The 26,294-nt window shown below is 47.5% G+C and overlaps 1 protein-coding gene across 1 annotated transcript in view; it reads left to right on the top strand.

Annotated features, from left to right (window-relative positions):
* The window catches only part of M1AP (meiosis 1 associated protein), a 155,648-nt gene that overhangs the window by 105,192 nt on the left and 24,162 nt on the right, over positions 1–26,294 (top strand). Inside the window, exons 8-9 of the mRNA XM_069744687.1 lie at positions 13,326–13,526; positions 22,248–22,379. Coding sequence (XP_069600788.1) covers positions 13,326–13,526; positions 22,248–22,379 — 333 coding nt within the window. The remainder of the gene's footprint in view (positions 1–13,325; positions 13,527–22,247; positions 22,380–26,294) is intronic.

Here is a 26,294-nt window from a genome sequence, read left to right as displayed (position 1 = left end):
AATTTCGCTAATCTATCTGGGTATTGTAGTTCTCCCATCCCCTTTATTAATTTTGTTGCCCTCCTTTGTACTCTCTCTAGTTCCATTATATCCTTCCTGAGCACCGGTGCCCAAAACTGGACACAGTACTCCATGTGCGGTCTAACTAGGGATTTGTACAGAGGCAGTATAATGCTCTCATCATGTGTATCCAGACCTCTTTTAATGCACCCCATGATCCTGTTTGCCTTGGCAGCTGCTGCCTGGCACTGGCTGCTCCAGGTAAGTTTATCATTAACTAGGATCCCCAAGTCCTTCTCCCTGTCAGATTTACCCAGTGGTTTCCCGTTCAGTGTGTAATGGTGACATTGATTCCTTCTTCCCATGTGTATAACCTTACATTTATCATTGTTAAACCTCATCTGCCACCTTTCAGCCCAAGTTTCCAACTTATCCAGATCCATCTGTAGCAGAATACTATCTTCTCTTGTATTAACTGCTTTACATAGTTTTGTATCATCTGCAAATATCGATATTTTACTGTGTAAACCTTCTACCAGATCATTAATGAATATGTTGAAGAGAACAGGTCCCAATACTGACCCCTGCGGTACCCCACTGGTCACAGCGACCCAGTTAGAGACTATACCATTTATAACCACCCTCTGCTTTCTATCACTAAGCCAGTTACTAACCCATTTACACACATTTTCCCCCAGACCAAGCATTCTCATTTTGTGTACCAACCTCTTGTGCGGCACGGTATCAAATGCTTTGGAAAAATCGAGATATACCACGTCCAATGACTCACCGTGGTCCAGCCTATAGCTTACCTCTTCATAAAAACTGATTAGATTGGTTTGACAGGAGCGATTTCTCATAAACCCATGCTGATATGGAGTTAAACAATTATTCTCATTGAGATAATCCAGAATAACATCCCTCAGAAACCCTTCAAATATTTTACCAACAATAGAGGTTAGACTTACTGGCCTATAATTTCCAGGTTCACTTTTAGAGCCCTTTTTGAATATTGGCACCACATTTGCTATGCGCCAGTCCTGCGGAACAGACCCTGTCGCTATAGAGTCACTAAAAATAAGAAATAATGGTTTATCTATTACATTACTTAGTTCTCTTAGTACTCGTGGGTGTATGCCATCCGGACCCGGAGATTTATCTATTTTAATCTTATTTAGCCGGTTTCGCACCTCTTCTTGGGTTAGATTGGTGACCCTTAATATAGGGTTTTCATTGTTTCTTGGGATTTCACCTAGCATTTCATTTTCCACCGTGAATACCGTGGAGAAGAAGGTGTTTAATATGTTAGCTTTTTCCTCGTCATCGACAACCATTCTTTCCTCACTATTTTTTAAGGGGCCTACATTTTCAGTTTTTATTCTTTTACTATTGATATAGTTGAAGAACAGTTTGGGATTAGTTTTACTCTCCTTAGCAATGTGCTTCTCTGTTTCCTTTTTGGCAGCTTTAATTAGTTTTTTAGATAAAGTATTTTTCTCCCTATAGTTTTTTAGAGCTTCAATGGTGCCATCCTGCTTTAGTAGTGCAAATGCTTTCTTTTTACTGTTAATTGCCTGTCTTACTTCTTTGTTTAGCCACATTGGGTTTTTCCTATTTCTAGTCCTTTTATTCCCACAAGGTATAAACCGCTTACACTGCCTATTTAGGATGTTCTTAAACATTTCCCATTTATTATCTGTATTCTCATTTCTGAGGATATTGTCCCAGTCTACCAGATTAAGGGCATCTCTAAGCTGTTCAAACTTTGCCTTCCTAAAGTTCAATGTTTTTGTGACTCCCTGACAAGTCCCCCTAGTGAAAGACAGGTGAAACTGTACAATATTGTGGTCGCTATTTCCTAAATGCCCAACCACCTGCAGATTTGTTATTCTGTCAGGTCTATTAGATAGTATTAGGTCTAAAAGTGCTGCTCCTCTGGTTGGATTCTGCACCAATTGTGAAAGATAATTTTTCTTGGTTATTAGCAGAAACCTGTTGCCTTTATGGGTTTCACAGGTTTCTGTTTCCCAGTTAATATCCGGGTAGTTAAAGTCCCCCATAACCAGGACCTCATTATGGGTTGCAGCTTCATCTATCTGCTTTAGAAGTAGACTTTCCATGCTTTCTGTTATATTTGGGGGTTTGTAACAGACCCCAATGAGAATTTTGTTACCATTTTTCCCTCCATGAATTTCAACCCATATGGACTCGACATCCTCATTCCCTTCGCTAATATCCTCCCTTAAAGTGGACTTTAGACAAGACTTTACATAGAGACAAACCCCTCCTCCTCTCCGATTTTTACGATCCTTTCTAAACAGACTGTAACCCTGTAAGTTAACTGCCCAGTCATAGCTTTCATCTAACCATGTCTCGGTTATTCTCACTATGTCAAAGTTACCTGTAGATATTTCTGCTTCTAGTTCTTCCATCTTGTTTGTCAGGCTTCTGGCGTTTGCGAGCATGCAGTTTAGAGGATTTTGTTTTGTTCCAATCTCCTCACTGTGGATTGTTTTAGAAATGTTCTTACCTCCCTTCTGAGTATGTTTTCCTGGGTCGTCTTTGTTCGAGTCTAATGTTTTTCTTCCCGTCCCCTCTTCTTCTAGTTTAACGCCCTCCTGATGAGTGTAGCGAGTCTTCTGGCGAATGTGTGTTTCCCAGGTTTGTTGAGGTGTAGTCCGTCTCTGGCGAGGAGTCCATCATACCAGTAATTCACACCGTGGTCCAGGAATCCAAATCCTTGTTGTCTGCACCATCGTCTTAGCCAGTCGTTTGCATCAAGGATCCTGTTCCATCTCCTGGTGCCATGCCCGTCTACTGGAAGGATAGAAGAAAAAACTACGTGTGCATCCAGTTCCTTTACTTTCTTCCCCAACTCTTCAAAGTCCTTGCAGATTGTCGGTAGGTCCTTCCTTGCCGTGTCATTGGTGCCAACATGTATCAGAAGAAATGGGTGGACGTCCTTGGAGCTGAAGAGCTTTGGTATCCTATCGGTCACATCCTTGATCATCGCACCTGGAAGGCAGCATACTTCTCTTGCAGTTATGTCCGGTCTGCAGATGGCTGCTTCGGTGCCTCTCAGTAGTGAGTCTCCCACCACCACCACTCTTCGTTGCTTCTTGGCTGTACTTTTTGCTGTCACTTGTTGCTGTGTGCCCTTTTCTTTTTTGCTTGCTGGTATTGCTTCATTCTTAGGTGTGCCATCTTCATCCTCTACAAAGATTTCATATCGGTTCTTCAGTTGTGTGGTTGGTGATTTCTCCATGGTCTTCTTGCTTCTTTTGGTCACATGCTTCCACTCATCTGCTTTTGGAGGTTCTCTGACACTTTTTGCACCTTCTGTGACCAGTAGAGATGCTTCTGTTCTGTCTAGAAAGTCTTCATTCTCTTTGATGAGTTTCAAAGTTGCTATTCTATCCTATCTATCTATCCTATCTATCCTATCTATCTATTCTATCCTATCTATCCTTGCTATTCTATCCAGATCCATCTGTAGCAGAATACTATCTTCTCTTGTATTAACTGCTTTACATAGTTTTGTATCATCTGCAAATATCGATATTTTACTGTGTAAACCTTCTACCAGATCATTAATGAATATGTTGAAGAGAACAGGTCCCAATACTGACCCCTGCGGTACCCCACTGGTCACAGCGACCCAGTTAGAGACTATACCATTTATAACCACCCTCTGCTTTCTATCACTAAGCCAGTTACTAACCCATTTACACACATTTTCCCCCAGACCAAGCATTCTCATTTTGTGTACCAACCTCTTGTGCGGCATGGTATCAAACGCTTTGGAAAAATCGAGATATACCACTTCCAATGACTCACCGTGGTCCAGCCTATAGCTTACCTCTTCATAAAAACTGATTAGATTGGTTTGACAGGAGCGATTTCTCATAAACCCATGCTGATATGGAGTTAAACAGTTATTCTCATTGAGATAATCCAGAATAACATCCCTCAGAAACCCTTCAAATATTTTACCAACAATAGAGGTTAGACTTACTGGCCTATAATTTCCAGGTTCACTTTTAGAGCCCTTTTTGAATATTGGCACCACATTTGCTATGCGCCAATCCTGCGGAACAGACCCTGTCGCTATAGAGTCACTAAAAATAAGAAATAATGGTTTATCTATTACATTACTTAGTTCTCTTAGTACTCGTGGGTGTATGCCATCCGGACCCGGAGATTTATCTATTTTAATCTTATTTAGCCGGTTTCGCACCTCTTCTTGGGTTAGATTGGTGACCCTTAATATAGGGTTTTCATTGTTTCTTCAGTATATATTTTATACACAGGTGATGGGATGTGTGGGGTCGGTATATACCGTATACACAGGTGATGGGATGTGTGGGGTCGGTATATACCGTATACACAGGTGATGGGATGTGTGGGGTCAGTATACCGTATACACAGGTGATGGGATGTGTGGGGTCAGTATATACTGTATACACAGGTGATGGGATGTGTGGGGTCGGTATATACCGTATACACAGGTGATGGGATGTGTGAGGTCAGTATATACCGTATGCACAGGTGATGGGATGTCTGAGGTCAGTATATACCGTATACACAGATGATGGGATGTGTGGGGTCGGTATATACCGTATACACAGGTGATGGGATGTGTGAGGTCAGTATATACCGTATACACAGGTGATGGGATGTGTGGGGTCGGTATATACCGTATACACAGGTGATGGGATGTGTGAGGTCAGTATATACCGTATACACAGGTGATGGGATGTGTGGGGTCGGTATATACCGTATACACAGGTGATGGGATGTGTGGGGTCAGTATATACTGTATACACAGGTGATGGGATGTGTGGGGTCAGTATATACCGTATACACAGGTGATGGGATATGTGGGGTCAGTATATACTGTATACACAGGTGATGGGATGTGTGGGGTCAGTATATACCGTATACACAGGTGATGGGATGTTTGAGGTCAGTATATACTGTATACACAGGTGATGGGATGTGTGGGGTCAGTATATACCGTATACACAGGTGATGGGATGTGTGGGGTCAGTATATACCGTATACACAGGTGATGGGATGTGTGGGGTCAGTATATACCGTATACACAGGTGATGGGATGTGTGAGGTCAGTATATACTGTATACACAGGTGATGGGATGTGTGGGGTCAGTATATACCGTATACACAGGTGATGGGATGTGTGAGGTCAGTATATACCGTATACACAGGTGATGGGATGTGTGGGGTCAGTATACCGTATACACAGGTGATGGGATGTGTGGGGTCGGTATATACCGTATACACAGGTGATGGGATGTGTGGGGTCAGTATATACCGTATACACAGGTGATGGGATGTGTGGGGTCAGTATATACCGTATACACAGGTGATGGGATGTGTGGGGTCGGTATATTCCATATACACAGGTGATGGGATGTGTGGGGTCAGTATATACCGTATACACAGGTGATGGGATGTGTGGGGTCAGTATATACCGTATACACAGGTGATGGGATGTGTGGGGTCAGTATATACCGTATACACAGGTGATGGGATGTGTGGGGTCGGTATATACCGTATACACAGGTGATGGGATGTGTGGGGTCGGTATATACCGTATACACAGGTGATGGGATGTGTGGGGTCAGTATATACTGTATACACAGGTGATGGGATGTGTGGGGTCGGTATATACCGTATACACAGGTGATGGGATATGTGGGGTCAGTATATACCGTATACACAGGTGATGGGATGTGTGGGGTCGGTATATACCGTATACACAGGTGATGGGATGTGTGGGGTCAGTATATCGTATACACAGGTGATGGGATGTGTGGGGTCAGTATATACCGTATACACAGGTGATGGGATGTGTGGGGTCGGTATATACTGTATACACAGGTGATGGGATGTGTGGGGTCAGTATATACCGTATACACAGGTGATGGGATGTGTGGGGTCAGTATATACCGTATACACAGGTGATGGGATGTGTGGGGTCGGTATATACCGTATACACAGGTGATGGGATGTGTGGGGTCAGTATATACCGTATACACAGGTGATGGGATGTGTGGGGTCAGTATATACCGTATACACAGGTGATGGGATGTGTGGGGTCGGTATATACCGTATACACAGGTGATGGGATGTGTGGGGTCAGTATATACCGTATACACAGGTGATGGGATGTGTGGGGTCAGTATATACCGTATACACAGGTGATGGGATGTGTGGGGTCGGTATATACCGTATACACAGGTGATGGGATGTGTGGGGTCGGTATATACTGTATACACAGGTGATGGGATGTGTGGGGTCAGTATATACTGTATACACAGGTGATGGGATGTGTGGGGTCGGTATATACCGTATACACAGGTGATGGGATGTGTGGGGTCGGTATATACCGTATACACAGGTGATGGGATGTGTGGGGTCGGTATATACCGTATACACAGGTGATGGGATGTGTGGGGTCGGTATATACCGTATACACAGGTGATGGGATATGTGGGGTCGGTATATACCGTATACACAGGTGATGGGATGTGTGGGGTCGGTATATACCGTATACACAGGTGATGGGATGTGTGGGGTCGGTATATACCGTATACACAGGTGATGGGATATGTGGGGTCGGTATATACTGTATACACAGGTGATGGGATGTGTGGGGTCAGTATATACCGTATACACAGGTGATGGGATGTGTGGGGTCGGTATATACCGTATACACAGGTGATGGGATGTGTGGGGTCGGTATATACCGTATACACAGGTGATGGGATATGTGGGGTCAGTATATACCGTATACACAGGTGATGGGATGTGTGGGGTCGGTATATACCGTATACACAGGTGATGGGATGTGTGGGGTCAGTATATCGTATACACAGGTGATGGGATGTGTGGGGTCAGTATATACCGTATACACAGGTGATGGGATGTGTGGGGTCGGTATATACTGTATACACAGGTGATGGGATGTGTGGGGTCAGTATATACCGTATACACAGGTGATGGGATGTGTGGGGTCAGTATATACCGTATACACAGGTGATGGGATGTGTGGGGTCGGTATATACCGTATACACAGGTGATGGGATGTGTGGGGTCAGTATATACCGTATACACAGGTGATGGGATGTGTGGGGTCAGTATATACCGTATACACAGGTGATGGGATGTGTGGGGTCGGTATATACCGTATACACAGGTGATGGGATGTGTGGGGTCAGTATATACCGTATACACAGGTGATGGGATGTGTGGGGTCAGTATATGCCGTATACACAGGTGATGGGATGTGTGAGGTCAGTATATACCGTATACACAGGTGATGGGATGTGTGGGGTCAGTATATACCGTATACACAGGTGATGGGATGTGTGGGGTCAGTATATACCGTATACACAGGTGATGGGATGTGTGGGGTCGGTATATACCGTATACACAGGTGATGGGATGTGTGGGGTCGGTATATACTGTATACACAGGTGATGGGATGTGTGGGGTCAGTATATACCGTATACACAGGTGATGGGATGTGTGGGGTCAGTATATACCGTATACACAGGTGATGGGATGTGTGGGGTCAGTATATACCGTATACACAGGTGATGGGATGTGTGGGGTCGGTATATACCGTATACACAGGTGATGGGATGTGTGGGGTCAGTATATACCGTATACACAGGTGATGGGATGTGTGGGGTCGGTATATACCGTATACACAGGTGATGGGATGTGTGGGGTCAGTATATACCGTATACACAGGTGATGGGATGTGTGGGGTCAGTATATACCGTATACACAGGTGATGGGATGTGTGGGGTCGGTATATACCGTATACACAGGTGATGGGATGTGTGGGGTCAGTATATACCGTATACACAGGTGATGGGATGTGTGAGGTCAGTATATACCATATACACAGGTGATGGGATGTGTGGGGTCGGTATATACCGTATACACAGGTGATGGGATGTGTGGGGTCAGTATATACTGTATACACAGGTGATGGGATGTGTGGGGTCGGTATATACCGTATACACAGGTGATGGGATATGTGGGGTCAGTATATACTGTATACACAGGTGATGGGATGTGTGGGGTCAGTATATACCGTATACACAGGTGATGGGATGTGTGAGGTCAGTATATACCGTATACACAGGTGATGGGATGTGTGGGGTCGGTATATACCGTATACACAGGTGATGGGATGTGTGGGGTCAGTATATACTGTATACACAGGTGATGGGATGTGTGGGGTCGGTATATACCGTATACACAGGTGATGGGATATGTGGGGTCAGTATATACCGTATACACAGGTGATGGGATGTGTGGGGTCAGTATATCGTATACACAGGTGATGGGATGTGTGGGGTCGGTATATACCGTATACACAGGTGATGGGATGTGTGAGGTCAGTATATACCGTATACACAGGTGATGGGATGTGTGGGGTCAGTATATACCGTATACACAGGTGATGGGATATGTGGGGTCAGTATATACCGTATACACAGGTGATGGGATGTGTGAGGTCAGTATATACCGTATACACAGGTGATGGGATGTGTGGGGTCGGTATATACCGTATACACAGGTGATGGGATGTGTGGGGTCAGTATATACCGTATACACAGGTGATGGGATGTGTGGGGTCGGTATATACTGTATACACAGGTGATGGGATGTGTGGGGTCAGTATATACCGTATACACAGGTGATGGGATGTGTGGGGTCAGTATATACCGTATACACAGGTGATGGGATGTGTGGGGTCGGTATATACCGTATACACAGGTGATGGGATGTGTGGGGTCAGTATATACTGTATACACAGGTGATGGGATGTGTGGGGTCGGTATATACTGTATACACAGGTGATGGGATGTGTGGGGTCAATATACCGTATACACAGGTGATGGGATGTGTGGGGTCGGTATATACCGTATACACAGGTGATGGGATATGTGGGGTCAGTATATACCGTATACACAGGTGATGGGATGTGTGGGGTCAGTATATACCGTATACACAGGTGATGGGATGTGTGGGGTCGGTATATACCGTATACACAGGTGATGGGATGTGTGGGGTCAGTATATACCGTATACACAGGTGATGGGATGTGTGGGGTCGGTATATACCGTATACACAGGTGATGGGATGTGTGGGGTCGGTATATACCGTATACACAGGTGATGGGATGTGTGGGGTCAGTATATACCGTATACACAGGTGATGGGATGTGTGGGGTCAGTATATACCGTATACACAGGTGATGGGATGTGTGGGGTCGGTATATACCGTATACACAGGTGATGGGATGTGTGGGGTCAGTATACCGTATACACAGGTGATGGGATGTGTGGGGTCAGTATATACCGTATACACAGGTGATGGGATGTGTGAGGTCAGTATATACCGTATACACAGGTGATGGGATGTGTGGGGTCAGTATATACCGTATACACAGGTGATGGGATGTGTGGGGTCAGTATATACTGTATACACAGGTGATGGGATGTGTGGGGTCAGTATATACCGTATACACAGGTGATGGGATGTGTGAGGTCAGTATATACCGTATACACAGGTGATGGGATGTGTGGGGTCGGTATATACCGTATACACAGGTGATGGGATGTGTGAGGTCAGTATATACCGTATACACAGGTGATGGGATGTGTGGGGTCAGTATATACCGTATACACAGGTGATGGGATGTGTGAGGTCAGTATATACCTTATACACAGGTGATGGGATGTGTGGGGTCGGTATATACCGTATACACAGGTGATGGGATGTGTGAGGTCAGTATATACCGTATACACAGGTGATGGGATGTGTGGGGTCGGTATATACCGTATACACAGGTGATGGGATGTGTGGGGTCGGTATATTCCGTATACACAGGTGATGGGATGTGTGGGGTTGGTATATACCGTATACACAGGTGATGGGATGTGTGGGGTCAGTATATACCGTATACACAGGTGATGGGATGTGTGGGGTCAGTATACTGTATACACAGGTGATGGGATGTGTGAGGTCAGTATATACCGTATACACAGGTGATGGGATGTGTGGGGTCAGTATATACCGTATACACAGGTGATGGGATGTGTGAGGTCAGTATATACCGTATACACAGGTGATGGGATGTGTGGGGTCAGTATATCGTATACACAGGTGATGGGATGTGTGGGGTCAGTATATACCGTATACACAGGTGATGGGATGTGTGGGGTCAGTATATACCGTATACACAGGTGATGGGATGTGTGAGGTCAGTATATACCGTATACACAGGTGATGGGATGTGTGGGGTCAGTATATACCGTATACACAGGTGATGGGATGTGTGGGGTCAGTATATACCGTATACACAGGTGATGGGATGTGTGGGGTCGGTATATACCGTATACACAGGTGATGGGATGTGTGGGGTCAGTATATACCGTATACACAGGTGATGGGATGTGTGGGGTCGGTATATACCGTATACACAGGTGATGGGATGTGTGGGGTCAGTATATACCGTATACACAGGTGATGGGATGTGAGGGGTCAGTATATGCCGTATACACAGGTGATGGGATGTGTGGGGTCAGTATACTGTATACACAGGTGATGGGATGTGTGAGGTCAGTATATACCGTATACACAGGTGATGGGATGTGTGGGGTCAGTATATACCGTATACACAGGTGATGGGATGTGTGGGGTCAGTATACCGTATACACAGGTGATGGGATGTGTGAGGTCAGTATATACCGTATACACAGGTGATGGGATGTGTGAGGTCAGTATATACTGTATACACAGGTGATGGGATGTGTGGGGTCAGTATATACCGTATACACAGGTGATGGGATGTGTGGGGTCAGTATACCGTATACACAGGTGATGGGATGTGTGGGGTCAGTATATACTGTATACACAGGTGATGGGATGTGTGGGGTCAGTATATACCGTATACACAGGTGATGGGATGTGTGGGGTCGGTATATACCGTATACACAGGTGATGGGATGTGTGGGGTCAGTATATACTGTATACACAGGTGATGGGATGTGTGGGGTCAGTATATACCGTATACACAGGTGATGGGATGTGTGGGGTCGGTATATACCGTATACACAGGTGATGGGATGTGTGGGGTCAGTATATACTGTATACACAGGTGATGGGATGTGTGGGGTCGGTATATACCGTATACACAGGTGATGGGATGTGTGAGGTCAGTATATACCGTATACACAGGTGATGGGATGTGTGAGGTCAGTATATACCGTATACACAGGTGATGGGATGTGTGAGGTCAGTATATACCGTATACACAGGTGATGGGATGTGTGAGGTCAGTATATACCGTATACACAGGTGATGGGATGTGTGGGGTCAGTATATACCGTATACACAGGTGATGGGATGTGTGGGGTCGGTATATACCGTATACACAGGTGATGGGATGTGTGGGGTCAGTATATACTGTATACACAGGTGATGGGATGTGTGAGGTCAGTATATACCGTATACACAGGTGATGGGATGTGTGAGGTCAGTATATACCGTATACACAGGTGATGGGATGTGTGGGGTCAGTATATACCGTATACACAGGTGATGGGATGTGTGGGGTCGGTATATTCCGTATACACAGGTGATGGGATGTGTGGGGTCGGTATATACCGTATACACAGGTGATGGGATGTGTGAGGTCAGTATATACCGTATACACAGGTGATGGGATGTGTGGGGTCAGTATATACCTTATACACAGGTGATGGGATGTGTGGGGTCAGTATATTCCGTATACACAGGTGATGGGATGTGTGGGGTCAGTATATACCGTATACACAGGTGATGGGATGTGTGGGGTCAGTATATACCGTATACACAGGTGATGGGATGTGTGGGGTCAATATACCGTATACACAGGTGATGGGATGTGTGGGGTCGGTATATACCGTATACACAGGTGATGGGATGTGTGGGGTCGGTATATACCGTATACACAGGTGATGGGATGTGTGAGGTCAGTATATACCGTATACACAGGTGATGGGATGTGTGGGGTCAGTATATACCGTATACACAGGTGATGGGATGTGTGGGGTCGGTATATACCGTATACACAGGTGATGGGATGTGTGGGGTCAGTATATACCGTATACACAGGTGATGGGATGTGTGAGGTCAGTATATACCGTATACACAGGTGATGGGATGTGTGGGGTCGGTATATACCGTATACACAGGTGATGGGATGTGTGGGGTCAGTATATACCGTATACATAGGTGATGGGATGTGTGGGGTCGGTATATACCGTATACATAGGTGATGGGATATGTGGGGTCAGTATATACTGTATACACAGGTGATGGGATGTGTGGGGTCAGTATATACCGTATACACAGGTGATGGGATGTGTGGGGTCGGTATATACCGTATACACAGGTGATGGGATGTGTGGGGTCAGTATATACCGTATACACAGGTGATGGGATGTGTGGGGTCAGTATATACTGTATACACAGGTGATGGGATGTGTGGGGTCGGTATATACCGTATACACAGGTGATGGGATGTGTGGGGTCGGTATATACCGTATACACAGGTGATGGGATGTGTGGGGTCAGTATACCGTATACACAGGTGATGGGATGTGTGGGGTCAGTATATACCGTATACACAGGTGATGGGATGTGTGGGGTCGGTATATACCGTATACACAGGTGATGGGATGTGTGAGGTCAGTATATACCGTATACACAGGTGATGGGATGTGTGGGGTCGGTATATACCGTATACACAGGTGATGGGATGTGTGGGGTCAGTATATCGTATACACAGGTGATGGGATGTGTGGGGTCAGTATATACCGTATACACAGTTGATGGGATGTGTGGGGTCGGTATATACTGTATACACAGGTGATGGGATGTGTGGGGTCAGTATATACTGTATACACAGGTGATGGGATGTGTGGGGTCAGTATATACCGTATACACAGGTGATGGGATGTGTGGGGTCGGTATATACCGTATACACAGGTGATGGGATGTGTGGGGTCAGTATATACCGTATACACAGGTGATGGGATGTGTGGGGTCGGTATATACCGTATACACAGGTGATGGGATGTGTGGGGTCGGTATATACCGTATACACAGGTGATGGGATGTGTGGGGTCAGTATATTGCCGTCCACTCAGGACATACTGCCTCCACCTTTCAGTGTTTCTATATGTCCTGCAGCCTCCATCTTGCTTCCTACAGATGTGTGATGTTGTCTTTAGTCTCAGCAGTTGTCCCTTATTGCCGGCTGTTCCCAGCGCCGTTCCTCCGCTGCTCCTCCTGTCCGATATCACGTCCTGGTGTCGTCCTCTGGTTCTGCTGCTCTGCTGCTTCGACCACTCGCTGTGAGGGAACTGGTGCTCCTCATGAAGGTTCCTCCTCTACCGCCCACCATGGCAGATGATGCTTTTCACCGAGTTCAGGTACTTCTGATGGTACACACGTAGTCCCTGGGCACTGTGCTGCTGAGTCCTGTATTCAAAGCTATAAAAGCATGAGGCTCTTCGAAACTTGCGTACAGACAGTTCAAACCCGTGATAAGTCACCAGCGCATCTTACACTAATGAAGATCACCCGTATCCCGAAGTGTCACCCGTATCCTGTAGCTTCATACAATATAGAATGATCCCGGTGCTTCACACTGACCCGTGATCAGTCAGTCTGGTCCTGGCACACACCACAAGTGTCACCCGTATCCTAACATAGTAACATAGTAACATAGTTAGTAAGGCCGAAAAAAGACATTTGTCCATCCAGTTCAGCCTATATTCCATCATAATAAATACCCAGATCTACGTCCTTCTACAGAACCTAATAATTGTATGATACAATATTGTTCTGCTCCAGGAAGACATCCAGGCCTCTCTTGAACCCCTCAACTGAGTTCGCCATCACCACCTCCTCAGGCAAGCAATTCCAGATTCTCACTGCCCTAACAGTAAAGAATCCTCTTCTATGTTGGTGGAAAAACCTTCTCTCCTCCAGACGCAAAGAATGCCCCCTTGTGCCCGTCACCTTCCTTGGTATAAACAGATCCTCAGCGAGATATTTGTATTGTCCCCTTATATACTTATACATGGTTATTAGATCGCCCCTCAGTCGTCTTTTTTCTAGACTAAATAATCCTAATTTCGCTAATCTATCTGGGTATTGTAGTTCTCCCATCCCCTTTATTAATTTTGTTGCCCTCCTTTGTACTCTCTCTAGTTCCATGATATCCTTCCTGAGCACCGGTGCCCAAAACTGGACACAGTACTCCATGTGCGGTCTAACTAGGGATTTGTACAGAGGCAGTATAATGCTCTCATCATGTGTATCCAGACCTCTTTTAATGCACCCCATGATCCTACAGCTTCATACAATATAGAATGAGCCCGGTGCTTCACACTGACCCGTGATCAGTCAGTCTGGTCCTGGCACACACCACAAGTGTCACCCGTATCCTACAGCTTCATACAATATAGAATGATCCCGGTGCTTCACACTGACCCGTCATCAGTCAGTCTGGTCCTGGCACACAGCACAAGTGTCACCCGTAACCTACAGCTTCATACAATATAGAATGATCCCGGTGCTTCACACTGACCCGTGATCAGTCAGTCTGGTCCTGGCACACAGCACAAGTGTCATCCGTATCCTACAGCTTCATACAATATAGAATGATCCCAGTGCTTCACACTGACCCGTGATCAGTCAGTCTGGTCCTGGCACACACCACAAGTGTCACCCGTATCCTACAGCTTCATACATTGTAGAATGATCCCGGTGCTTCACACTGACCCGTGATCAGTCAGTCTGGTCCTGGCACACTCCACAAGTGTCACCCGTATCCTACAGCTTCATACAATATAGAATGATCCCGGTGCTTCACACTGACCCGTGATCAGTCAGTCTGGTCCTGGCACACACCACAAATATCACCCGTAACCTACAGCATCATACAATGTAGAATGAGCCCGTTGCTTCACACTGACCCGTGATCAGTCAGTCTGGTCCTGGCACACAGCACAAGTGTCATCCGTATCCTACAGCGTCATACAATGTAGAATGATCCCGGTGCTTCACACTGACCCGTCATCAGTCAGTCTGGTCCTGGCACACTCCACAAGTGTCACCCGTATCCTACAGCGTCATACAATGTAGAATGAGCCCGGTGCATCACACTGACCCGTGATCAGTCAGTCTGGTCCTGGCACACACCACAAGTGTCACCCGTATCCTGTAGCTTCATACAATGTAGAATGATCCCGCTGCGTCACACTGACCCGTGATCAGTCAGTCTGGTCCTGGCACACACCACAAGTGTCACCCGTATCCTGTAGCTTCATACAATGTAGAATGAGCCCGGTGCTTCACACTGACCCGTGATCAGTCAGTCTGGTCCTAGTACACACCACAAATATCACCCGTAACCTACAGCGTCATACAATGTAGAATGTTCCCGCTGCTTCACACTGACCCGTGATCAGTCAGTCTGGTCCTGGCACACACCACAAGTGTCACCCGTATCCTACAGATTCATACAATGTAGAATGAGCCCGGTGCTTCACACTGACCCGTGATCAGTCAGTCTGGTCCTGGCACACACCACAAATATCACCCGTATCCTACAGCGTCATACAATGTAGAATGAGCCTGGTGCTTCACACTGACCCGTGATCAGTCAGTCTGGTCCTGGCACACAGCACAAGTGTCATCCGTATCCTACAGCGTCATACAATGTAGAAAGAGCCTGGTGCTTCACACTGACCCGTCATCAGTCAGTCTGGTCCTGGCACACAGCACAAGTGTCACCCGTATCCTGTAGCTTCATACAATGTAGAATGATCCCGCTGCGTCACACTGACCCGTGATCAGTCAGTCTGGTCCTGGCACACACCACAAGTGTCACCCGTAACCTACAGCGTCATACAATGTAGAATGAGCCTGGTGCTTCACACTGACCCGTGATCAGTCAGTCTGGTCCTGGCACACACCACAAGTGTCATCCGTATCCTACAGCGTCATACAATGTAGAATGATCCCGGTGCTTCACACTGACCCGTCATCAGTCAGTCTGGTCCTGGCACACAGCACAAGTGTCATCCGTATCCTACAGCTTCATACAATATAGAATGAGCCTGGTGCTTCACACTGACCCGTCATCAGTCAGTCTGGTCCTGGCACACACCACAAATATCACCCGTAACCTACAGCTTCATACAATATAGAATGATCCCGGTGCTTCACACTGACCCGTGATCAGTCAGTCTGGTCCTGGCACACACCACAAGTGTCACCCGTATCCTACAGCGTCATACAATGTAGAATGAGCCCGGTGCATCACACTGACCCGTGATCAGTCAGTCTGGTCCTGGCACACACCACAAGTGTCACCCGTATCCTGTAGCTTCATACAATGTAGAATGATCCCGCTGCGTCACACTGACCCGTGATCAGTCAGTCTGGTCCTGGCACACACCACAAGTGTCACCCGTATCCTGTAGCTTCATACAATATAGAATGATCCCGGTGCTTCACACTGACCCGTGATCAGTCAGTCTGGTCCTTGCACACACCACAAGTGTCACCCGTATCCTACAGCGTCATACAGTGTAGAATGATCCCGGTGCTTCACACTGACCCGTGATCAGTCAGTCTGGTCCTAGTACACACCACAAATATCACCCGTAACCTACAGCGTCATACAATGTAGAATGATCCCGCTGCTTCACACTGACCCGTGATCAGTCAGTCTGGTCCTGGCACACACCACAAGTGTCACCGTATCCTACAGCTTCATACAATGTAGAATGAGCCCGGTGCTTCACACTGACCCATGATCAATCAGTCTAGTCCTGGCACACACCACAAGTGTCACCCGTATCCTACAGCTTCATACAATGTAGAATGAGCCCGGTGCTTCACACTGACCCGTCATCAGTCAGTCTGGTCCTGGCACACACCACAAGTGTCACCCGTATCCTACAGCGTCATACAATGTAGAATGAGCCCGGTGCTTCACACTGACCCGTGATCAGTCAGTCTGGTCCTTGCACACACCACAAGTGTCACCCGTATCCTACAGCGTCATACAATGTAGAATGATCCCGGTGCTTCACACTAACCCGTGATCAGTCAGTCTGGTCCTTGCACACACCACAAGTGTCATCCGTATCCTACAGTTTCATACAATGTAGAATGAGCCCGGTGCTTCACACTGACCCGTGATCAGTCAGTCTGGTCCTAGTACACACCACAAGTGTCACCGTATCCTACAGCTTCATACAATGTAGAATGATCCCGGTGCTTCACACTGACCCGTGATCAGTCAGTCTGGTCCTGGCACACACCACAAGTGTCACCCGTAACCTACAGCTTCATACAATGTAGAATGAGCCCGGTGCTTCACACTGACCCGTGATCAGTCAGTCTGGTCCTGGCACACACGACAAGTGTCACCCGTATCCTACAGCTTCATACAATGTAGAATGAGCCCGGTGCTTCACACTGACCCGTGATCAATTAGTCTGGTCCTAGTACACACCACAAGTGTCACCCGTATCCTACAGCTTCATACAATGTAGAATGAGCCCGGTGCTTCACACTGACCCGTCATCAGTCAGTCTAGTCCTGGCACACACCACAAGTGTCACCCGTATCCTACAGCTTCATACAATGTAGAATGAGCCCGGTGCTTCACACTGACCCGTGATCAGTCAGTCTGGTCCTAGTACACACCACAAGTGTCACCCGTATCCTACAGCTTCATACAATGTAGAATGATCCCGCTGCGTCACACTGACTCGTCATCAGTCAGTCTGGTCCTGGCACACACCACAAGTGTCACCAGTATCCTACAGATTCATACAATGTAGAATGAGCCCGGTGCTTCACACTGACCCATGATCAATCAGTCTGGTCCTGGCACACACCACAAGTGTCACCCGTATCCTACAGCGTCATACAATGTAGAATGAGCCCGGTGCTTCACACTGACCCGTGATCAGTCAGTCTGGTCCTGGCACACACCACAAGTGTCACCCGTATCCTACAGCTTCATACATTGTAGAATGAGCCCGGTGCATCACACTGACCCGTGATCAGTCAGTCTGGTCCTGGCACACACCACAAGTGTCACCCGTATCCTACAGCGTCATACAATGTAGAATGATCCCGGTGCTTCACACTGACCCGTGATCAATTAGTCTGGTCCTGGCACACACCACAAGTGTCACCCATATCCTACAGCTTCATACAATGTAGAATGAGCCCGGTGCTTCACACTGACCCGTGATCAGTCAGTCTGGTCCTGGCACACACCACAAGTGTCACCCGTATCCTACAGCGTCATACAATGTAGAATGATCCCGCTGCGTCACACTGACCCGTGATCAGTCAGTCTGGTCCTGGCACACACCACAAGTGTCACCCGTATCCTACAGCTTCATACATTGTAGAATGAGCCCGGTGCATCACACTGACCCGTGATCAATTAGTCTGGTCCTGGCACACACCACAAGTGTCACCCGTATCCTACAGCGTCATACAATGTAGAATGATCCCGCTGCGTCACACTGACCCGTGATCAGTCAGTCTGGTCCTGGCACACACCACAAGTGTCACCCGTATCCTACAGCTTCATACAATGTAGAATGATCCCGGTGCTTCACACTGACCCGTGATCAATCAGTCTGGTCCTGGCACACACCACAAGTGTCACCCGTATCCTACAGCTTCATACAATGTAGAATGAGCCCGGTGCGTCACACTGACCCGTGATCAGTCAGTCTGGTCCTGGCACACACCACAAGTGTCACCCGTATCCTACAGCTTCATACAATGTAGAATGAGCCCGGTGCTTCACACTGACCCGTGATCAGTCAGTCTGGTCCTGGCACACACCACAAGTGTCACCAGTATCCCACAGCTTCATACAATGTAGAATTATCCAGGTGCATCACACTGACCCGTAATCAGTCAGTCTGGTCCTGGCACACACCACAAGTGTCACCCGTATCCTACAGCTTCTTAAAATGTAGAATGAGCCCGGTGCTTCACACTGACCTGTAATCAATCAGTCTAGTCCTGTACACACCACAAGTGTCACCCGTATCCTACAGCTTCATACATTGTAGAATGAGCCCGGTGCTTCACACTGACCCGTGATCAGTCAGTCTGGTCCTGTACACACCACAAGTGTCACCCGTATCCTACAGCTTCATACATTGTAGAATGAGCCCGGTGCTTCACACTGACCCGTGATCAGTCAGTCTGGTCCTGTACACACCACAAGTGTCACCCGTATCCTACAGCTTCATACATTGTAGAATGAGCCTGGTGCATCACACTGACCCGTCATCAGTCAGTCTGGTCCTGGCACACACCACAAGTGTCACCCGTATCCTACAGCTTCATACAATGTAGAATGAGCCCGGTGCTTCACACTGACCCGTGATCAGTCAGTCTGGTCCTGGCACACACCACAAGTGTCACCCGTATCCTACAGCTTCATACAATGTAGAATGAGCCTGGTGCTTCACACTAACCCGTGATCAGTCAGTCTGGTCCTGTACACATAATAATAATATTTTCCGCAGCACTTCACATTATAGAGGGGATTTGTACAGACAATGGACATTACAGCATAACAATAAACACCGTAAACACAGATCAAAACAGATAACAAGAGGAATGAGGGCCCTGCTGCTCGCAAGCTTACAATCTGTAGGAAAAAGGGAGACACGAGAGGTGGATGGTAACAATTGCTTTCGTTGTTCGGACCAGCCATAGTGTAAGGCTCGGGTGTTCATGTAGAGCTGCATAAACCAGTTATCAGTCGAAGTATGTAGCAGTACAGTCACAGAGGACTATTAACTGCATAAAGTGTATCAGAACATGATGCGAGGAACCTGATTATGGTTAAAGTTTTTTGAATGGGCCACACAGGGATAGTTAGGTTAATGCGTTGAGGCGGTAGGCCAGTCTGAATAAATGAGTTTTTAGGGCACACTTAAAACTGTGGGGATTGGGGATTAATCATATTAACCTAGGTAGTGCATTCCAAAGAATCGGCGCAGCATGTGTAAAGTCTTGGAGACGGGAATGGGAGGTTCTGATTATTGAGGATGCTAACCTGAGGTCATTAGCGGAGCAGAGGGCACGGGTAGGGTGGTAGACTGAGACCAGAGAGGAGATGTAGGGTGGTGCTGAGCCATGGAGTGCTTTGTGGATGAGGGTAGTAGTTTTGTACTGGATTCTGGAGTGGATGGGTAGCCAGTGTAATGACTGGCACAAGGTAGAGGCATCGGTGTAACGGTTGGTGAGGAATATGATCCTGGCAGCAGCATTCAGGACAAATTGGAGCGAGGAGAGTTTGGTAAGAGGGAGGCCGATTAGTAGAGAGTTACAATAATACAACAGTAAAATATCGATATTTGCAGATGATACAAAACTATGTAAAGCAGTTAATACAAGAGAAGATAGTATTCTGCTACAGATGGATCTGGATAAGTTGGAAACTTGGGCTGAAAGGTGGCAGATGAGGTTTAACAATGATAAATGTAAGGTTATACACATGGGAAGAGGGAATCAATATCACCATTACACACTGAACGGGAAACCACTGGGTAAATCTGACAGGGAGAAGGACTTGGGGATCCTAGTTAATGATAAACTTACCTGGAGCAGCCAGTGCCAGGCAGCAGCTGCCAAGGCAAACAGGATCATGGGGTGCATTAAAAGAGGTCTGGATACACATGATGAGAGCATTATACTGCCTCTGTACAAATCCCTAGTTAGACCGCACATGGAGTACTGTGTCCAGTTTTGGGCACCGGTGCTCAGGAAGGATATAATGGAACTTGAGAGAGTACAAAGGAGGGCAACAAAATTAATAAAGGGGATGGGAGAACTACAATACCCAGATAGATTAGCGAAATTAGGATTATTTAGTCTAGAAAAAAGACGACTGAGGGGCGATCTAATAACCATGTATAAGTATATAAGGGGACAATACAAATATCTCGCTGAGGATCTGTTTATACCAAGGAAGGTGACGGGCACAAGGGGGCATTCTTTGCGTCTGGAGGAGAGAAGGTTTTTCCACCAACATAGAAGAGGATTCTTTACTGTTAGGGCAGTGAGAATCTGGAATTGCTTGCCTGAGGAGGTGGTGATGGCGAACTCAGTCGAGGGGTTCAAGAGAGGCCTGGATGTCTTCCTGGAGCAGAACAATATTGTATCATACAATTATTAGGTTCTGTAGAAGGACGTAGATCTGGGGATTTATTATGATGGAATATAGGCTGAACTGGATGGACAAATGTCTTTTTTCGGCCTTACTAACTATGTTACTATGTTACTATGTATGTTACAATAGTCCAGACGAGAATGCAAAAACTCTCACTGTTTCTCTTATTCAGAGTCGAAAGTAAGAAAAGGGTGAATTCTAGAAATGTTTTTGGGGAGCAGATAATAAGAGCGAGCCAGTGATCGGCTGTGGCGGGTGATTGAAAGCTCGGAATCAAGTATGACCCCAGGGCAGCGGGCATGTTGCTTGGGAGTAATGGTGGAACCGCACACGGAGATGGCAATATCAGGCAAAGGTAGGTTAGTAGAGGGAGAGAACACGAGGAGTTTAGTTTTTGACAGGTTCAGTTTCTGACAGAGGGAGGACATGATGTTAGAGACAGCGGTAAGACAATCACTGTTTTTTTGTAATAATGCAGGCGTGATGTCAGGAGAAGAAGTGTATATTTGGGTGTCATCAGCATAGAGATGGTACTGGAAACCAAATCTACTGATTGATTGTCCAATAGGGGCGGTATACAAATAGAAGAGGAGGGGGCCTAGGACTGATCCTTGAGGAATCCCAACAGTAACAGGTGCTGTGTGTGTGCAGCTCCTTTGCTGTGTGTGCAGCTCCTTTGCTGTGTGTGTGCAGCTCCTTTGCTGTGTGTGTGCAGCTCCTTTGCTGTGTGTGTGCAGCTCCTTTGCTGTGTGTGTGCAGCTCCTTTGCTGTGTGTGTGCAGCTCCTATGCTGTGTGTGTGCACCTCCCTCGCTGTGTGTGTGCAGCTCCCTCGCTGTGTGTGTGCAGCTCCCTCGCTATGTGTGTCTCATCCCCTTCACAATGTGACGCACCATCCTTTTCTCCCTGGTGTAGGATGTGCTGCGCAGTCTGGAGGCCAATACTATATACAACCCCCTGCATATGAGCAGTGATCTGTGCCGACATCTGCAGGAGAAGCTCTCGGAGAATCCTCAGCGTCGCGTATCTTCTGGGCCCAGCAGACAGGTAATGAGCTATAGTGCTCTCATCCAGTGTTCAGCACGCTACACTGCACAGTTATTACAGGACGGTCAGATATATAATGTTAATATCCACGCCGTCCTGGTACCACAGAAATTTATTATATGCATGGCAGATATTTCTCCAGATGTTCTGCAGCACGCTGCGTAACGTCAAAAGCAAAGACTGTAGATTTAGTTGTGGAGATGCACATCACGCTGTTTGTGACTGAAATTGGTGAAATAAGCAACATGAAGTGAGACCTTCAGCATGAACGTCACACAGCAAGCTGAGACCTGCGTCATAAACACCCACAGTGACAAGCGGCCAGTTCACCCCTGCAGCGGACAGCGAAGAGCAGCCAGTTCACTCCCTCAGCGACAAGCGGCCAGTTCACCCCTGCAGCAGACAGCGAAGAGCGGCCAGTTCACCCCTGCAGCGGACAGCGAAGAGCAGCCAGTTCACTCCCACAGCGACAAGCGGCCAGTTCACCCCTGCAGCGGACAGCGGCCAGTTCACCCCTGCAGCAGACAGCGAAGAGCAGCCAGTTCACTCCCACAGCGCCAAGCGGCCAGTTCACCCCTGCAGCGGACAGTTCACCCCTGCAGCAGACAGCGAAGAGCAGCCAGTTCTCTCCCACAGCGACAAGCGGCCAGTTCACCCCTGCAGCGGACAGCGGCCAGTTCACCCCTGCAGCGGACAGCGAAGAGCAGCCAGTTCACTCCCACAGCAACTAGCGGCCAGTTCACCCCTGCAGCAGACAGCGAACAGCAGCCAGTTCACCCCCGCAGCGGACAGCGGCCAGTTCACCCCTGCAGCGGACAGCGAAGAGCAGCCAGTTCACTCCCACAGCGACAAGCGGCCAGTTCACCCCTGCAGCAGACAGCGAAGAGCAGCCAGTTCACCCCCGCAGTGGACAGCGGCCAGTTCACCCCTGCAGCGGACAGCGAAGAGCAGCCAGTTCACTCCCACAGCGACAAGCGGCCAGTTCACCCCTGCAGCGGACAGTTCACCCCTGCAGCGGACAGCGAAGAGCAGCCAGTTCACTCCCACAGCGACAAGCGGCCAGTTCACCCCTGCAGCGGACAGTTCACCCTTGCAGCGAACAGCGAAGAGCAGCCAGTTCACCCCGACAGCGACAAGCGGCCAGTTTACTTGTTATGAACAGGTAATTCAGAACCACAATGGACATTGAAGTTCAGAGCACACAAAGTGACCTGACATTTACCAAAAACATAGGACGAGCTCTGAGACGTGGAAACTCTGCTGACCGCAATCCCTAATCCTATCACACCACACTAGAGGTAGCCGTGGATTGCGCCTAACGCTCCCTATGCAACTCGGCACAGCCTGAGAAACTAACTAGCCCTAAAGATAGAAAAATAAGCCTACCTTGCCTCAGAGAAATTCCCCAAAGGAAAAGGCAGCCCCCCACATATAATGACTGTGAGTAAAGATGAAATACAAACACAGAGATGAAATAGATTTAGCAAAGTGAGGCCCGACTTACTAAATAGACCGAGGATAGGAAAGATAGCTTTGCGGTCAACACAAAAACCTACAAACAACCACGCAGAGGGGCAAAAAGACCCTCCGCACCGACTAACGGTACGGAGGTGCTCCCTCTGCGTCTCAGAGCTTCCAGCAAGCAAGAAAAACCAATATAGCAAGCTGGACAGAAAAAATAGCAAACAAAAATAACACAAGCAAAACTTAGCTTATGCAGGATAGACAGGCCACAGGAACGATCCAGGAGGAAGCAAGACCAATACTAGAACATTGACTGGAGGCCAGGATCAAAGCACCAGGTGGAGTTAAATAGAGCAGCACCTAACGACTTAACCTCTACACTTGAAGAAGGAAACTCAGAAGCCGCAGTACCACTCTCATCCACAGGGGGGAGCTTGGCCACAGAATTCACAACAGTACCCCCCCCCCCCCCTTGAGGTCACCGAACCCTCACCAGAGCCCCCAGGCCGACCAGGATGAGCCACATGAAAGGCACGAACCAGATCGGCAGCATGGACATCAGAGGCAAAGACCCAGGAATTATCTTCCTGACCATAACCTTTCCACTTAACCAGATACTGGAGTTTCCGTCTCGAAACACGAGAATCCAAAATCTTCTCCACTATATACTCCAATTCCCCTTCAACCAAAACCGGAGCAGGAGGATCAATAGATGGAACCATAGGTGCCACGTATCTCCGCAACAACGACCCATGGAACACGTTATGGATGGAAAAAGAAGCTGGAAGAGTCAAACGAAAAGACACAGGATTAAGAACCTCAGAAATCCTATATGGACCAATGAAACGAGGCTTAAATTTAGGAGAGGAAACCTTCATAGGAATATAACGAGATGACAACCAAACCAAATCCCCAACACGAAGTCGGGGACCCACACAGCGCCTGCGGTTAGCAAAACGTTGAGCCTTCTCCTGGGACAAAGTCAGATTGTCCACTACATGAGTCCAAATCTGCTGCAACCTATCCACCACAGTATCCACACCAGGACAGTCCGAAGACTCAACCTGCCCTGAAGAGAAACGAGGGTGGAACCCAGAATTGCAGAAAAACGGCGAAACCAAAGTAGCCGAGCTGGCCCGATTATTAAGGGCGAACTCAGCCAAAGGCAAAAAGGACACCCAATCATCCTGATCAGCAGAAACAAAACATCTCAGATATGTTTCCAAGGTCTGATTGGTTCGTTCAGTCTGGCCATTTGTCTGAGGATGGAAAGCCGAGGAAAAAGACAAATCAATGCCCATCCTAGCACAAAATGATCGCCAAAACCTCGAAACAAACTGGGAACCTCTGTCAGAAACGATGTTCTCTTGAATGCCATGTAAACGAACCACGTGCTGGAAAAACAACGGCACCAAATCAGAGGAGGAAGGCAATTTAGACAAGGGCACCAAATGGACCATCTTAGAGAAGCGATCACAAACCACCCAAATGACCGACATTCTTTGAGAGACGGGGAGATCCGAAATAAAATCCATAGAGATATGTGTCCAAGGCCTCTTTGGGACCGGCAAGGGCAAAAGCAACCCACTGGCACGAGAACAGCAGGGCTTAGCCCGAGCACAAATCCCACAGGACTGCACAAAAGAACGCACATCCCGCGACAGAGATGGCCACCAAAAGGATCTAGCCACCAAATCTCTGGTACCAAAGATTCCAGGATGACCAGCCAACACCGAACAATGAACCTCAGAGATAACTCTACTCGTCCATTTATCAGGGACAAACAGTTTCTCCGCTGGGCAACGGTCAGGTCTATTAGCCTGAAATTTTTGCAGCACCCGCCGCAAATCAGGGGAGATGGCAGACAAAATTACCCCCTCTTTGAGAATACCCGCCGGCTCAGGCAAACCCGGAGAATCGGGCACAAAACTCCTAGACAGGGCATCCGCCTTCACATTCTTAGAGCCCGGAAGGTACGAAACCACAAAGTCAAAACGGGAGAAAAACAGCGACCAACGAGCCTGTCTAGGATTCAACCGTTTGGCAGACTCGAGATAAGTCAAGTTTTTGTGATCAGTCAAGACCACCACGCGATGCTTAGCTCCTTCAAGCCAATGACGCCACTCCTCGAATGCCCACTTCATGGCTAGCAACTCTCGATTGCCAACATCATAATTTCGCTCAGCAGGCGAAAATTTCCTGGAAAAGAAGGCGCATGGCTTCATCACCGAGCAATCAGAACTTCTCTGCGACAAAACAGCCCCTGCTCCAATTTCGGAAGCATCAACCTCGACCTGGAACGGAAGCGAAACATCTGGTTGGCACAACACAGGGGCAGAAGAAGAACGACGCTTCAACTCCTGAAAAGCTTCCACAGCAGCAGAAGACCAATTGACCACATCAGCACCCTTCTTGGTTAAATCAGTCAACGGTTTAGCAATGCTAGAAAAA

The sequence above is a fragment of the Ranitomeya imitator genome, chromosome 1 (genome assembly GCF_032444005.1).
Source record: "Ranitomeya imitator isolate aRanImi1 chromosome 1, aRanImi1.pri, whole genome shotgun sequence".
NCBI classification, from domain to species: Eukaryota; Metazoa; Chordata; class Amphibia; order Anura; family Dendrobatidae; genus Ranitomeya; species Ranitomeya imitator.
Note: the sequence above shows the minus strand (reverse complement) of the source record. Positions and strands in the feature narration are given on the sequence as shown.